A 15,296-nucleotide genomic window follows, 5' to 3' on the forward strand; every position below is an offset into this window, starting at 1 on the left:
TTACGCACCCACGCGAAGGAAGTGAGGAAAAGAAAGCAACGGCCTAGCTACCGGCAGGCTTCCGTTCTAGCGTCGCGAAGAGGCCGTAAATCAGAGAAACCCGTTTGGCCCCTCCCCTAATGGGCGGGACTTGAGACGGTCCGACCAATAGCAAGCGAGTAGTTGAGGGATAATCCAATAGCTCTGGAGTGGGTGGAGTCCTGAGGAATTGGGGTGGGCTGGACTTGGGCCTGGAGTTAGGCATTTCCGCCCACGTGGGAAGCCATGCTGTATAGACCCGGCTAGAATATGAAGTGCAGGAGAGTGCTGGACCCCGAGTGATGGGGCCGGCGCCAGCTGGAGAGCAGCTTCGCGGAGCGACTGGAGAGCCAGAGGTGGGTTGAGCCATCGGGGAGGAACAGAGGCTCAATGTGCGCTCCCTTGGCTGCAGGGCCCGAGATGGCGTGGCCTGACAGCTTGCCGGTGAAACCCATGCCGGCGGCCCATTCTGGAGGATGTTTCCAGCCTGTGGCACTGAGACAGGGCTTGCTAGGGGAAATGGAACCTGGCAGTATTTGGTTAGAAGCAGTGAAGCCAGTAGAGCCTCTGCTCCCTTCTGGAGCTCTGCACCTGAAAGTTGAAGAGACCCACACTTGGGTCGTTTCCTTTACTTGGTCCTCCTTGACGATAAGCGGGGTCTTCCTCCCTCCACAGAATTTGTGTCCAGTTCTGTGCTCTCCACTGTAGCGGAGGGCATACGGTGCCTCTCCTGGAGCGCTCCAGTAAGGCTCTCTGGGATGAGAGGGATCGTGGAGGGGATGGGCCCACGGCTGTAGGGGAAAAGGTTTGGGATCCTGCACGCTTGCCTTTGAAGCCTGCTCATAGTACGGGTGTACCAGTTGTGGAACCTCGAGTGAATAGTGGGACTTCAAGTGTCTTCAAGAATTATTTTGAGGATTTAATGACTTGCTAAATGTATCCTCTGGCGTGCAGTCGGTTCTAGCTCCTTCCATCAGTGAGTACTTAGTATATACTGAGGCAGTCAGGGCTTCCTAAAGGAGGTGGAACCTGGCAGGATTTGGTTGGAGCGAGAATGGAAAAGACATTTGAGAAGTCCCAGGCCTATATCAGCAGAAGAGGAAACTTCCTGAAAATACAAGGGGCCTGGGCATTACTTAGGGCAGGGCTCAGTCAGCTTCTTCTTCTTTTTTTTTTTGAAACAGTCTTGCTCTGTTGCCCAGGCTAGAATGCAATGGCACGATCTCGGCTCACTTCAGCCTCTGCCTCCTGGGTTCAAGTGATTTTCCTGCCTCAGTCTCCCAAGTAGCTGAGATTACAGGCATGTGCCACCACACCCGGCTAATTTTTGTATTTTTAATAGAGACAGGGTTTCCCCATGTTGGCCAGGCTGATTTCGAACTCCTGACTTCAGCTGATCCACCCAGCTCCGCCTCCCAAACTGCTGGGATTACAGGTGTCAGCCACCGTGTCCAGCCTGGGCCCAGTCAGCTTCTATCCCTACCAGTTCCAAACAGAGCTCCATGCTTGTGGTGTCAGGTAGACACGAGAACTCTTAACTCAAGGAATTTTCGGCTCAGCACTCAGTGATGTTCCTCCAAGTAATGATTCTCCTGAGTTTTACAAAATCTGACTCCTATTCAAAAGAGGGGTGGAGCAGGTGAAGCTTTTACCTACAACCTATCATGGTGGCACTTTAGGCGGCAGATACTAGATACCTATTACCTCACAATGGCTTCTCCCTCACTGGCCACAGGTGATGGAACCGGCCCTGGAAGGCACAGGCAAAGAGGGGAAGAAGGCATCCTCCAGGAAGCGTACATTGGCTGAACCTCCAGCGAAGGGCCTCCTGCAGCCAGTGAAGCTCAGCAGGGCAGAATTGTACAAGGAGCCTACCAATGAGGAACTTAATTGCCTTCGGGAGACTGAGATCTTGTTCCACTCCAGCTTGCTTCGTTTACAGGTACTGTTGAGTGTCTGCGGCTTTTGTTCGAGGGGTGTACCTGGGACCCTGAGGCTGATGGACTGTCTTCTACCCTCTCTTACAGGTAGAGGAGCTACTAAAGGAAGTAAGGCTGTCAGAGAAGAAGAAGGATCGGATTGATGCCTTCCTACGGGAGGTCAACCAGCGGGTCGTGAGGGTGTCCTCAGTCTCTGAGACAGAAGTAAGCAAGTGGCCTGGGGAACTGGGAAGCCCAAGAGAGACCTCCAGTGGGGGTGTATCAAACAGGGGCTTTGCTGTTACTCTCTTTAAGCGTTGGGGTGCAGAGAGCTCATTCTCACAGCAAGGAAGCTTAGCTGGGAGCGTGGTCATTTGTGTATTCATTCAGCAAGTACTTGCATGCCTTGCAGTATTTGTGTTCTTAGGATATATCAGTAAACAATAGCCTATGCTCTAATGTCGAGGTTATAGTTAATAGATAAGCATGACAGGTAAACTCTATGGCAGTGTTAGAATGTGTTAAATACTGGAAAAAGGAAAAAGTAGGACAAGCAATGTAAAGGGATTGGGAGTATTAGGGGATGGGAGTGGTTTACAAGTTTAAAGGGGGTGTTCACAAAGTAGGCCTTATTGAAGTGACATTTGTGTAAAGACTTGAAGTAGGTGAGTCAGCTATATAGATATCTAAGGGAATAAAAGCATTCCAGGAAGGGGGAACAGCCAGTACAAAGGCACAAAGGCAGGAATGTTCCAGTTACATTCCTCGGAATGAATGAGGAAGATAGAAGGAGATGAGTTCAGAAAGGTGATGGGGAAAAGTAGCATATCATGCAGGGCATTGTGTCCCGAAATAAGGACTTTGGCTGTTGCTCTGGGTGAGATGGGGAGCCACTGCTGGGTTTTATTTTGCAGAGCAGTGATGCCCTCTAACTTTTATTTTGAGAAGAAGTTTCGCTCTGTGGCCCAGGCTGGAGTGCAGTAGCGCGATCTCGGCTCACTGCAAGCTCCGCCTCCCGGGTTCACGCCATTCTCCTGCCTCAGCCTCCCGAGTAGCTGGGACTACAGGCGCCCGCCAACACGCCCGGCTAATTTTTTGTATTTTTAGTAGAGACGGGGTTTCACTGTGTTAGCCAGGATGGTCTCGATCTCCTGACCTCGTGATCCGCCCGCCTCGGCCTCCCAATCTAACTTTTAAAAGTTCACTTTTTTTTTTTTTTTTTTTTTTTTTTTGAGACGAAGTCTTGCTCTTGTCCTCCAGACTAGAGGACAATGGCGCTGGAGTGCAATGGCGCGATCTCAGTTCACTGCAGCCTCCACCTCTCAGGTTCAAGCGATTCTCCTGCCTCAGCCTCCCGAGTAGCTGGGGTTACCACACCTGGCTAATTTTTTTTTGTATTTTTAGTAGAGAGGGGGTTTCACCATGTTGGCTAGGCTAGTCTTGAACTCCTGACGTCAGGTAATCTGCTCACCTCAGCCTTTCAAAGTGCTGGGATTACAGGTGTGAGCCACCACGCCCAGCCTAAAAAGTTCACTTTTCCAGCCTTAAAAAGTTTAGTTTTAGAAAAATTTACTCTGGCTGTTGTGTCAAAAGTAGAATGGAGAGGGACAATGATGCGATTAGAGAGACCAGTTAGGAACTAGTCTAGGCACTGAGAAATGGTGGCTCCTCAAACTAGGGAGGAAAGTAGAGAAGTGATCCATTTCTTTTTTTTTTTTTTTAATTTTTTTCCTCTCTCTGTTTTAAAAAAGTTTTCTTTTCAGAGAAGTGATCCATTTCTGAATACATTTTGGTAGTAAAATGGGTAATTTTTTTTGTATTTTTTGTATTTTTGAGATGGAGTCTTGCTCTGTCACCGAGGCTGTAGTGCAGTGGCGCAATATCAGCTCACTGCACGCTCCACCTCCCGGGTTCACGCCATTCTCCTGCCTCAGCCTCCCCAGCAGCTGGGACTATAGGCGCCCGCCACCACGCCCGGCTAATTTTTTTTTGTATTTTTAGTAGAGACGGGGTTTCGCCGTGTTAGCCAGGATGGTCTTGATCTCCTGACCTCGTAATCAGCCCACCTCGGCCTACCAAAGTGCTGGGATTACAGGCGTGAGCCACTGCGCCTGGCTCGTAAAATGGATATTCTTAACAGAGCTAAGTTAAGGTGATTTAAGTGGTTTTGGCTTGAGCAACTCATATGGAGTTGTCTTAGCAAGGAAGACATAGTTATGGGAAGATTGGGAGTTTGGTTTCAAACATATCGATGTGTTAAAATGTCTTCTAGACATAAAGGGTACATGTGAGGAAGGCAGTTGAATGAGTATGTGTCCCTGTCTCTGCTCCCACAGCTCACTGACCAGGCATGGCTCCCAGCTGGGGTTCGAGTGCCCCTCCACCAAGTGCCCTATGCAGTGAAGGGCTGTTTCCGCTTCCTGCCCCCAGCCCAGGTTACTGTTGTGGGCAGCTACCTTCTGGGCACCTGCATCCGGCCAGACATCAATGTGGATGTGGCACTGACCATGCCCAGGGTAAGGTCCAGGGTTTAGGGGATAGACGCCCACGACCTGACTACCTACAAATCCTGGATCCCTCTTTCTTATCTGCCGCTTGCCAGGGGATTGAAGTCAGAATTCTAAATCAGAAGAGCAGACCATTGCAAGCATCCTGAAGGCAGCTTAGATCGCTCTGGCCAGTTGCTATCCTTTTGGAGCTTTGCCCGCCTGATATGAGAAGTGGGCATAGTGTTGCTAACCGTGGCTCAGGCACTTCTGTCAGCAGAGGAGCCCTGGCTCTCTCACCTTGGCTTCACCTTGGCCCACTTATGTGCCTGGCCTTCTCTTCTCCCCTGGCCCCTCCAGGAAATCCTACAGGACAAGGACGGGCTGAACCAGCGCTACTTCCGCAAGCGTGCCCTCTACCTGGCGCACTTGGCTCACCACCTGGCCCAGGACCCCCTCTTTGGCAGTGTTTGCTTCTCCTACACAAATGGCTGCCACCTGAAACCCTCACTGTTGCTGCGGCCACGTGGTGAGAGGCACACATTGGGCTGAGGGCATAGCATGGGGTGGTAAATCTGGAAGAGGAGGCACAGAAGCACAGAGGCCTCAAGTATAGGGGGACAGGATGGGGAGCCCTCTGGCTCCAAGGGCTCCTGCAGAGTCTCGGCACCTGCTGTCTCTGCCAGGAAAGGATGAGCGCCTGGTCACTGTACGTCTGCATCCTTGCCCTCCACCTGACTTCTTCCGCCCGTGCCGCTTGCTGCCAACCAAGAACAATGTGCGCTCTGCCTGGTACCGAGGGCAGAGTCCTGCAGGGGATGGTGAGCAGGTCCTGGTGTTGAGGTGGAGATGGAGGGAAGAGGTGTGGGGACTTTTCCTCTCATGGCTTCCCTTTTCATCCCACAGGTAGCCCAGAGCCTCCTACCCCCCACTATAACACATGGATCCTGCAAGATACAGTTCTTGAGTCCCATTTGCAGCTCCTGTCAACCATTCTGGGTTCAGCCCAGGGTCTGAAGGATGGCGTGGCACTTCTGAAGGTCTGGCTGCGGCAGCGGGAGCTGGACAAGGTGAGTTGGGGGTGGCCCAGCCTCCCTACCTGAGCGCCTGTGTGATGGGCAGGCTCTGACCTCAGGCCTCTCCCTGTCTCTTTCAGGGCCAGGGTGGGTTTACTGGGTTCATTGTCTCCATGCTGGTTGTCTTCCTTGTGTCTACACGCAAGATCCATACCACCATGAGTGGCTACCAGGTCCTGAGAAGCGTCTTGCAGTTTCTGGGTGAGGCAACTAGGTGGGGAAAGGCCAGGGGCTCCACTCCTCCTGGGAATCCTCTCATCCCAGTAGGGGTTTTTTGGTGTTTTGCCATCAGACAGATGAGCAAACTGAATCGGCTGAGGGAGGGTGTCATTAGGGCTGGGTCCCCAGAAGAGGATACCTTCTAATACACTCGTGGTTCACTTCAGCCACTACAGACCTGACGGTCAACGGGATCAGTTTATGTCTCAGCTCAGATCCCTCTTTGGTGAGTTGGGGAAGGGCCAGGTCTATGCCAGGAGGCCTGCAAGTAAGCTGCCAATCCTGACCTGCTGCTTCTCTCTACACCCCCCAAGCCGGCCCTGGCTGACTTCCAGCAGGCCTTCTCCATTGTCTTCCTGGACTCCTCAGGCCGTCTCAACCTCTGTGCTGATGTCACTGCCTCTACTTACCACCAGGTACCAATGGGCCCCCAATCTGTGTTCCCCTGACGTCTCAGCCCAGACTCTGTCCCTTTTGCAAGTACCAGAACCCCAGAAACTCCTCTTCAAAGAGCTAAGTTTAGGGCATGTCTCCTGGTCTAAGCCCTTGGATCAATGAAGGGCACAGGGATGGTCCTTTCTGTGGCTCTAGGTGCAGCATGAAGCACGGCTATCTATGACGTTGCTGGACAGCAGGGCTGACGACGGGTTCCAGCTGCTGCTGATGACTCCCAAACCCATGATCCGGGCTTTCGACCATGTCCTGCAGTGAGTTTAGGGGTGACAGGGTATGTTGGCGGGTCCTGTCTCTTTGGGGCTACAGTTGTGGGGCAAAGGTCTTCAGACAGGTGCTCAGATCATTCAGGGAGGAGGTGGTACTAGGGGCCAGCAACCTGATTACCCCTCTTTGGCCCTCTGTACCCCTCCAGTCTCCGTCCACTGAGTCGCCTGCAGGCAGCGTGCCACCGGCTGAAGCTCTGGCCAGAGCTGCAGGACAATGGTGGGGACTATGTCTCCGCTGCTTTGGGCCCCCTGACCACCATCCTGGAGCAGGGCCTGGGGACTCGACTAAACCTGCTGGCTCACTCTCGACCCCCAGTCCCAGAGGTGAGGTGTTTGGGGAGTTTGGGTCTGAGTTGGGCTGGATCCAGGGTCCCAAGAGACACAAAGGACACACCATTCCTCCAGCTAGGCGTTTCTAGCTAGCTAGAAAGTAGGTTTCTAGGCCAGGCTGGAGGATTGGAGGACTGAGCTCAGCCTTTTGAAATCCTGCAGTGGGACATCAGCCAAGATCCACCAAAGCACAAAGACTCTGGGACCCTGACCCTGGGACTCCTTCTCCGGCCTGAGGGACTGACCAGCGTCCTTGAGCTGGGTCCAGAGGCAGACCAGCCTGAGGTGAGGGAACCCAGCATGCACACTGGAAGGAATGGGGCGGCTCATCCTCGTGGCACCTGGACTGAAGCTTGTCGGGGAGGGTCCACAGAGCCCTTCCTTCCCCAGCTCTACTACCACCCTTGCCTCCTCAGGCTGCTAAATTCCGCCAGTTCTGGGGATCCCGCTCGGAGCTTCGGCGTTTCCAGGACGGAGCCATTCGGGAAGCTGTGGTCTGGGAGGCAGCTTCTATGTCCCAGAAGCGCCTTATTCCCCACCAGGTGGTCACCCACCTCTTGGCACTGTGAGTGTTGGCATCTGGATTCCAGGAGGCAGTGTGGGCTGGGGAGTCTTTACAGGGGTCTGGCCCAGGCAGTTGAGCGAGAACATAGCCCCAAATTTTCTCACTGTGTCTCTGCCTCTTTTTCAGCCATGCTGACATCCCAGAAACCTGTGTCCACTATGTGGGGGGCCCCCTGGATGCACTTATCCAAGGCCTGAAAGAGGTAAGTGTCTTGGGGTCAAGGCTAGTGATTGTAGAGTAGAGTAATCAATCTGTGGGGAGAGAGTCCTCTCCGCCTCAGCCAGCTTGCACTTCCTGGCATGTCCAGCAGGCGGTGGTGCTGGCTCTGCTGCAGCCTGAGCTGGGGCAAAATCCAGGTGAAGCTGGCCTTCTGTAGGGTCCAGCCTCCTGACCGTCTTCTCCCTCTCAGACCTCCAGCACAGGCGAGGAGGCCCTGGCAGTGGCGGTACGTTGCTACGACGACCTCAGTCGCCTACTGTGGGGGCTGGAGGGTCTCCCACTGACCGTGTCTGCTGTTCAGGGAGCTCACCCAGTGCTGCGCTACACAGAGGTGAGGTGCAACGGCGCAGGTGACCTTTCTGCTTAGCGGCCCCACCTCTGCTCCAGTCACCCAGTATTCCCTGCTTCCAACTCCTGACTCTGGGCACTCCCTCCCAGTCCCAGGCCCCTTCCTCAGCCCCTCTTCTTCCACAGGTGTTCCCACCAACTCCAGTCCATCCAGCCTCCTCCTTCTATGAGCCTCTGCGGGAGCGGTCCTCACTGCTGCCCCGGCTCGATAAGCCCTGTCCGGCCTACGTGGAGCCCATGACCGGTAAGAGGGCCCTTGGGAGGGAGTGGGAGGGATAGTTCCAGCTCCAGGCCACAGTATGAGACCTCTGACTCTTCTTCTTCCTCAGTGGTTTGTCACCTGGAGGGCAGTGGCCAGTGGCCACAGGACGCTGAGGCCGTGCAGCGGGTCCGAGCTGCCTTCCAGCTGCGCCTGGCAGAGCTGTTGACACAACAGCATGGTCTGCAGTGCCGTGCCACTGCCATGCACACGGATGTCCTTAAGGTTAGGCTGGTGCAGGCAGATATGTCCCCAGGGAGGGGGGGCACCAGGGATGTCAGGGCGTGGAAGAAGACACCCCTGTGGGTACCTCGCTGGGGAATAGGGCTGTAGGCCACAGAGTACTCCTGGGGTCCTGGGCTGGCACATCCTTCTCTTTCCGTACCTTCTTCCAACAGGATGGATTTGTGTTTCGGATTCGCGTGGCCTATCAGCGGGAGCCCCAGATCCTGAAGGAGGTGCAGAGCCCAGAGGGGATGATCTCGCTGAGGGACACACCTGCCTCCCTCTGCCTTGAGAGAGACACAAAGCAGTTGCCGCTGCTCACCAGTGCCCTGCACGGGTAAGGCCACTGACACAGCTTCTCCCTGTCTGTAGGACCCCTCCTGCCTCCATTCTCCTCGCCTAGCCACCTGTCTCTCTGGGGGCCAGATGGTATCATAGTTAGGGGTATGAGTTCTGGAGTCAGGCAAGTTCTGGAATCCTGGCTCTGCCACTTACTGACTGTGACCCTATGGTCAGATTTTCCTCCTTGGTCCCTATATTTCTCATCTGTAAAATGGAAATAACACTAGGGCCAACTTCTTGGTGCATTCGTGAAGAGAATATGAGATTATATATGTAACCTATTATCACTGAGGCTGGCCTTGGGTAGGGGCTGGATGAACAGTGGTGGTGGGGCCCTGAGTCTCACTGACACTCCCCTTCTCTCCCCAGACTGCAGCAGCAGCACCCAGCCTTCTCTGGTGTGGCACGGCTGGCCAAGCGGTGGGTGCGTGCCCAGCTTCTTGGTGAGGGTTTCACTGATGAGAGCCTGGATCTGGTGGCCGCTGCCCTTTTCCTGCACCCTGAGCCCTTCACCCCTCCGAGGTGATTCCCACCACTTTTTCCCTAGCTGAGAAGTTCCCTTGCGGCCAGCTATCATCCTTCGTGCTGCACCCTAAGTCTACATGGGAATGGGTGGTTGAGCAAGTGGTAGAAGGGGTTCTAAGATGCCCTGCCCTGCCAGTCCACACCAGGGGGTCTGAGCTCCATAGCCTGAGGGAAGCCTGGGGATATGTGGCTGGGCCCTGGATTCTTTGCTTACTCCAGCCCTTTAGTTCCCCCCAGGTTGGCTTCCTTCGATTCCTTTTCTTGGTATCAACTTTTGATTGGAAGAACAACCCCCTCATTGTCAACCTCAATAATGAGCTCACTGGTAAGTGGTAGAACGGGTCAGACTGCTGGAAGAACAGCCCTTTATGGATTGTAGGCAAGGGTTTCCCTGGCAGTGTTAGGTTTTCTCTGTGCCTCCCCAGCCCCAGATGTCTAAGCCTGACATGAAGAAGAGGTCCAGGTGAACAGCCTGACCATTATGACATGGTTTGCTCTTAATTGTCAGAGACAGAATGATAGGGTGGTAAGCAAGCTACCTGGCGGGGGGCTGTGGAAGGAAGAGGAGAATAGAAGGGGGATCCTGAATACCAGGTAAGAAGTATTAGGGCACGGAGCTAGGAAGTGTAGCAATAGATACTCAGACCTCTTGGTGGGGGGTGGGAATGGTGATTTCTCGTTGTAACATGAGGCGCTCGGTCTCTGCAGAGAGCAGGGTGTCAGATTCCTAATTCCCCAGGTGTGTGGAAGCCCATGGTGGGAGGGGGCCAGGGGCAAGACTCAGCTTGTGCAGGCCCGGAAACCAGACTGGGGGTGCCAAGCAGTGGAAAATTCTGCCTCTGGGCTGAGGTTGGGAGATTCATGCCCCACCCAGTTGAGGCAAATGCGATGTCCCTTTCGTCCCCTTTGCCACTTGGTGGGGGGGAGCGTTGAAAAATGCCTGTGATGAGCAGCTGTTGGGGGCACCGTAGGAGGGCCTGGGGGAGTAGAGGGTGTCTTACAGGGAGGGGCAGGCTGACCCAGGACTCTTGTCTCCAGTGGAGGAGCAGGTGGAGATCCGCAGTGGCTTCCTGGCAGCTCGGGCACAGCTCCCCGTCATGGTCATTGTTACCCCCCAAGACCGCAAAAACTCTGTGTGGACACAGGATGGACCCTCAGCCCAGGTTCAACCCCATACCTGCCCCGTAATGTGTGGTTTTCTTCCCAAGGAAAAAGCAGGCCCAGCCTGACCTGGGAGAGACCCACTGTCAGTTCCAGTCTGATGTGTCTGTACCCCGCAGATCCTGCAGCAGCTTGTGGTCCTGGCAGCTAAAGCCCTGCCCATGTTAGAGAAGCAGCTCATGGATCCCCAGGGACCTGGGGACATCAGGGTAAGCTTCTGACCAGCAGTGACTCCAGGGCCTCTGGGGATTCTGTCTTTGGAAGTTCAGCGTTCAGGGATCTCACAGGAGACCAGGTCCCCTTGTTAGGTGAGACTGAATGGAGGAGGTGTTGAAGCTGCTGTGGTGCCTGGGGTGGCAGAGCCTGGGAAACCTGGGTTCCATCTGGGTCTCCTGTTTCTAGCCTGTGCTCCTCCTGCCAGGCTGTGCAACAGCTGCTTCCTCTGTGGGTCTCAGTGTTTCAGTCTTCAAATGGGCAGGTGGGCCCATAGTGGGTGGTCAGATGAAAGGGAAGGAGGAAACCAAGGTGGACATGTGGAGAGGTTTGTGGTCCAGTTCCTCAGTCAAGGGGGTCCCCTCCTTCTCCCCTTCCTTAGACAGTGTTCCGGCCACCCTTGGACATTTACGATGTGCTGATTCGCCTGTCTCCTCGCCATATCCCGCGGCACCGCCAGGCTGTGGACTCGCCAGCTGCCTCCTTCTGCCGGGGCCTGCTCAGCCAGCCAGGGCCCTCGTCCCTGATGCCCGTGCTGGGCTATGATCCTCCTCAGCTCTATCTGACGCAGCTCAGGGTTGGTCCTAAACAGCTGAATGACCCTGGGGAGGGGACTTCCAGGTGAAGCCGAGGCTGTGGAGGAGCCCTTAAATGCCTGCCTATAATCTTCTCTGTTCTGTCCCTTTCTAGGAGGCCTTTGGGGATCTGGCCCTTTTCTTCTATGACCAGCATGGTGGAGAGGTGATTGGTGTCCTCTGGAAGCCCACCAGCTTCCAGCCCCAGCCCTTCAAGGTGTGCTGGCTGGTGACAGCTGTGTTCCTGAGTGTGTGCATGTGGTTCCGTGTGGGCATGCATGTCTGTGTGTAGTCTGTCCTATGGGCAAACCCGTGTCAGGTGCGGAGTATATGGGCTTGTGCTTCTATCCCCACCACCCCCACTCTGTACCCAGCTTGGTGTCTCTGGGTGTGCCGTTGTGACACTCAACCCACATCTCTTCTCTGATTTCCCCAGGCCTCCAGCACAAAGGGGTGCATGGTGATGTCTCGAGGTGGGGAGCTGGTAATGGTGCCCAATGTAGAAGCAATCCTGGAGGACTTTGCTGTGCTGGGTGAAGGCCTGGTGCAGACTGTGGAGGCCCGAAGTGAGAGGTGGACTGTGTGATCCCAGCCCTGGAGCAAGCTGTAGATGGACAGCAGGACATTGGACCTCTCGAGCAAGATGTCAGTAGGATGACCTCCACCCTCCTTGGACATGAATCCTCCATGGAGGGCCTGCTGGCTGAACACGCTGAATCATCTCCAACAAAACCCAGCCCCAACTTTCTCTCTGATGCTCCAGCATTGGGGCAGGGGCATGGTGGCCCGTGTAGTCTCCTGGGCCTGACCATCCCAGAAGAGGAGTGGGAGCCGGCTCAGAGAAGGAACTGAACCCAGGAGATCCATCCACCTATTAGCCCTGGGCCTGGACCTCCCCGCGATTTCCCACTCCTTTCTTAGTCTTCTTCCAGAAACAGAGAAGGGGATGTGTGCCTGGGAGAGGCTCTGTCTCCTTCCTACTGCCAGGACCTGTGCCTAGACTTAGCATGCCCTTCACTGCAGCGTCAGGCCTTTAGATGGAACCCAGAGAAAATGTGGCCCTTCTAAGAGTCACATCACCGACACTGAGCAGTGGAAAGGGGCTATATGTGTATGAATAGACCACATTGAAGGAGCACAATGCCTTCCTGTGTTGATGCCACTTCCCAGGGTGGAGACAGTGGAAAAGAACCGAGGACAGGAAAGGATTGGGTAGGTGAAGGAGTCAGGGGACTGGTAGTCACCCAATCTTGGAGAGGTGCAAAAAGCACTGGGGGCTACCCGTTAGCTGTATCTGCCCTGGCTGTTTGCCCATTCATGTCACAAACTGCCACTACTATGTACCTGCAGTGGGGTTGCAGAGATGGGGGAGACTCAAGTCTTGCTCCCCAGGAGCTCCCAGGGCCCAAGGAGGAGAATGCTGCCTCCTTTCAGTCTGGTCTACACCCCCTTTCTGGCAGCCTCTCCGCTTCCTGTAATTCTGGCTATTTTTCCAGACTCAGCTCAAATAGTGCCCCTCCTTAAGCCCATCCCTCGCCCCCAGCCTGAGGTGATCTTTCCCTCCTCTGAACTATTAGAGCAGTTACTGTCTGTTCAGTTTTCTTGGCAGGCACACACAGTGGCATAAATTCTATTGTTTTGAACTCTGATTTAAAATTAAATTGCAGCTGGGCGTGGTGGCTCATGCTTGTAATCCCAACACTTAGGGAGTCAGGAGAATCACTTGAGCTCAGGAGTTCTAGACCAATCTGGGCAACAGCAAGACCCCATCTCTTTTAAATAAAAAGTTAAATTGCTTAATTTCCCCCGTATTCCTGGCCTGTCTGCCCCTTTCACATAATTTTAACCTGGTTTCCTGTATGTAAACTCCTTGAGGGCAAGGAACACGTTTGAACATAGACTTCTTCATGTCCTTCCTAGCACCTATTACAGTGGGCCATCCAGCACAGGCAGATGGAGGGCAGAGAAGCCCACTGGAAGATTATAGAGTAAAGGGAATCCATTTGTGAACTCTGCAACAAGTGGGTGGTGACGGTGAAAGAGAAAGCCTAAGAGATTATAGAGTTGACGTTTATTGAGTGCCTAATAGGTGCCAGGCGGGGTTAGGTGGTGGTGTCCGGATCTTATGTGTGGAAACTTGTCGTACAGTCATACGAGCCTTATGGAGTAGGTACTTTTATTTACCTTCATTTTCTGAGTGAGAGAACGGCTCAGCGCAGGGGCCTGTTGTGTGAGGAACTTTGATGCCTGGCTAGCAAGCTCCATCCTCAAGATGAGAAGCTGCATGTGAGAACTCTGGCCTCCAATTCTGTCTCAACTGTTGGTCTTTGTGAATCACTGCTTGCTTCTACTGTCACTGCCATGGAGCAGCTCAGCCCAAGGTTGAAATTAGAATAGGGAGGGAATAAATTGGCTCGCTGTGTGAGCTGGAGTCCACATCTCTCCCGCTGCTATTCATTCTTGAGCTTCAAGCATCAATGTGCCAGGCTTTATTTTCAGGGAGTGAAATGTAATCCCATCCCTTGTGGAGCCCTGTGGTCCATGGTGACGCTTGGCTCTTCCTCTTGCCTCCCTTGGTCCCTTGGACTATTTCTCCACAGTCCCTCCATGGGCTCCTGGGAGGGCCAGGGGTTGCTGGAAGCCTAGCAGGAAGCCTTATGTGTGAGCAAGTGTACACAGGATAATGGTTAAGCATCCTCCTGGATGTGCCTGCCTTGGGGGGTCTCTGCCTTTAACTTTGCGGGTGTGGCAGATCACCTGTTTCATCCCCAGGTCAGTTACCTGTAGCTTCAGGCCCTTCACAAACCCAGCTCTCGATTATCCCCATGGGGGAGGGGGTGGAATCTGCCCCCAGGCAGGACTATAGCAGGTGGCTCCAAGAGGTGCAGTTACCAGTCCCAATGGGAAATGAGCCCTGGCCCTGCCACCTCATGTGGCCCTGTGCAAATCACTTACCTTTGCTGGGCTCAGTCTTCCAACCCATAGAATAGGCATGGTAATGGCTTTGTCAGTTGACCATTGCCCAGTGTGGCAAGGAAAGAGAGCTGAGAATTTAGAACCCTAAGGTGCTGCACCATGCCTTCCTGTTCTCCCTGCTCCAGTTCCACTGGGGAGGTGGGTGGGCAGGAAGTCCTGGGTCCAATTTCTTTCTTTCTTTTTTTTTTGAGACTGAGTTTCACTGTTGCCCAGGCTGGAGTGCAATGGCATGGTCTTGGCTCACTGCAACCTCCGCCTCCCAGGTTCAAGCGATTCTCCTGCCTCAGCCTCCCGAGTAGCTGTGATTATAGGTGCCTGCCACCACGTCCTGCTGATTTTTTGTATTTTTAGTAGAGATGGGGTTTCGCCATGTTGGCCAGGCTGGTCCCGAACTCCTGACCTCAGGTGATCCACCCACCTCAGCCTCCCAAAGTGTTGGAATTACAGGCGTGAACCACCGTGCCCGTCCCTAATTTCAATCCCTCACAGTTGCAGCTCCAACCTGCTTTCCTCAGGTTTTCTCTGGAAAACAGTTGAACAAGCTAGTGTTCAAGATGACTGCCCTAGGCTCCTTTGCCCCAGCCCAGCATGACTCTTGTCTAGCCACAGAGGCCCCAGCTCCAGAGTAGGGAGGTGCTCAGGCTTTAGCTGAGGGGCCAGGGCAGGGGAGGGTGGAGATGGGCAGTCAGGAGCTGGAACCCCAGGGGAAGGGAAGGAGAAAAGCCTAGCAGGAAGCCTTATGTGTGAGCAAGTGTACACAGGGTAATGGTTAAGCATCGTCATGGATGTGCTTGCCTTGGTGGTTCTCTGCCTTTAACTTCACAAGTGGACAGAGACAGAGTGGATTTTAAGTATGGCATGATTTGTCTGTTCTGTGTGTGGTGCACGTGCACGCGTCTGTATGCACTAGTCTGTGTGTGTCTGTATTCACCTCCAGCTCTGGTTTGCTGCAAAAGGGGAACTCTGCCCTGTTTTTTAGAGGGCAGGTTAGAAAAAGCTCTCAAGTCGGAGGCAGGGACGCTGGATTTCTTCCCCTGGCTTTAAATAAAGCTTTCTTCTTGGGGTTTCACTTTTCCCAGTTTTTTTTTTTTTTTTTTTTTTTTTAAGAGATTGGGGGT

At 53.9% G+C, this 15,296-nt stretch overlaps 1 protein-coding gene across 3 annotated transcripts; it reads left to right on the top strand.

The window, feature by feature from the left end:
* The first annotated feature begins 203 nt into the window (after nt 1-203).
* Nucleotides 204-13,002, top strand: NOL6 (nucleolar protein 6). 3 transcript variants are annotated; one of them, XM_055293970.2, is made up of 26 exons: nt 204-374; nt 1,754-1,960; nt 2,046-2,162; nt 4,274-4,453; nt 4,784-4,952; nt 5,110-5,244; nt 5,330-5,493; nt 5,580-5,700; nt 5,886-5,944; nt 6,033-6,134; nt 6,310-6,425; nt 6,587-6,764; nt 6,933-7,055; nt 7,187-7,335; nt 7,462-7,537; nt 7,745-7,885; nt 8,029-8,146; nt 8,232-8,386; nt 8,560-8,723; nt 9,098-9,250; nt 9,481-9,578; nt 10,292-10,416; nt 10,534-10,623; nt 11,010-11,204; nt 11,318-11,419; nt 11,639-13,002. In XM_055293970.2, the coding sequence occupies exons 1-26, from the start codon at nt 321-323 to the stop codon at nt 11,786-11,788; spliced, it is 3,441 nt and encodes a 1,146-aa protein (XP_055149945.1). In that variant the 5' UTR covers nt 204-320; the 3' UTR covers nt 11,789-13,002. The 3 variants fall into 3 exon arrangements, with proteins under 3 accessions (XP_055149945.1, XP_063465119.1, XP_055149946.1); XM_063609049.1 differs by lacking the exon at nt 4,274-4,453 and having other exon boundaries at nt 235-374; XM_055293971.1 differs by lacking the exons at nt 7,745-7,885; nt 8,029-8,146; nt 8,232-8,386; ... (5 more) ...; nt 11,010-11,204; nt 11,318-11,419 and having other exon boundaries at nt 235-374.
* The last annotated feature ends 2,294 nt before the right edge of the window (nt 13,003-15,296 follow it).

This window comes from Symphalangus syndactylus, chromosome 9 (assembly GCF_028878055.3).
Source record: "Symphalangus syndactylus isolate Jambi chromosome 9, NHGRI_mSymSyn1-v2.1_pri, whole genome shotgun sequence".
Lineage (NCBI taxonomy): Eukaryota > Metazoa > Chordata > Mammalia > Primates > Hylobatidae > Symphalangus > Symphalangus syndactylus.

Excerpts from the sequence above, each read along its gene's own strand:
- NOL6 (XM_055293970.2), top strand. The coding sequence starts at position 321 with ATGGGGCCGGCGCCAGCTGGAGAGCAGCTTCGCGGAGCGACTGGAGAG. Across the intron at positions 1,961-2,045 it reads CCAGCTTGCTTCGTTTACAG|GTAGAGGAGCTACTAAAGGA; the intron begins GTACTGTTGAGT and ends CCTCTCTTACAG. Across the intron at positions 7,056-7,186 it reads CAGAGGCAGACCAGCCTGAG|GCTGCTAAATTCCGCCAGTT; the intron begins GTGAGGGAACCC and ends TTGCCTCCTCAG.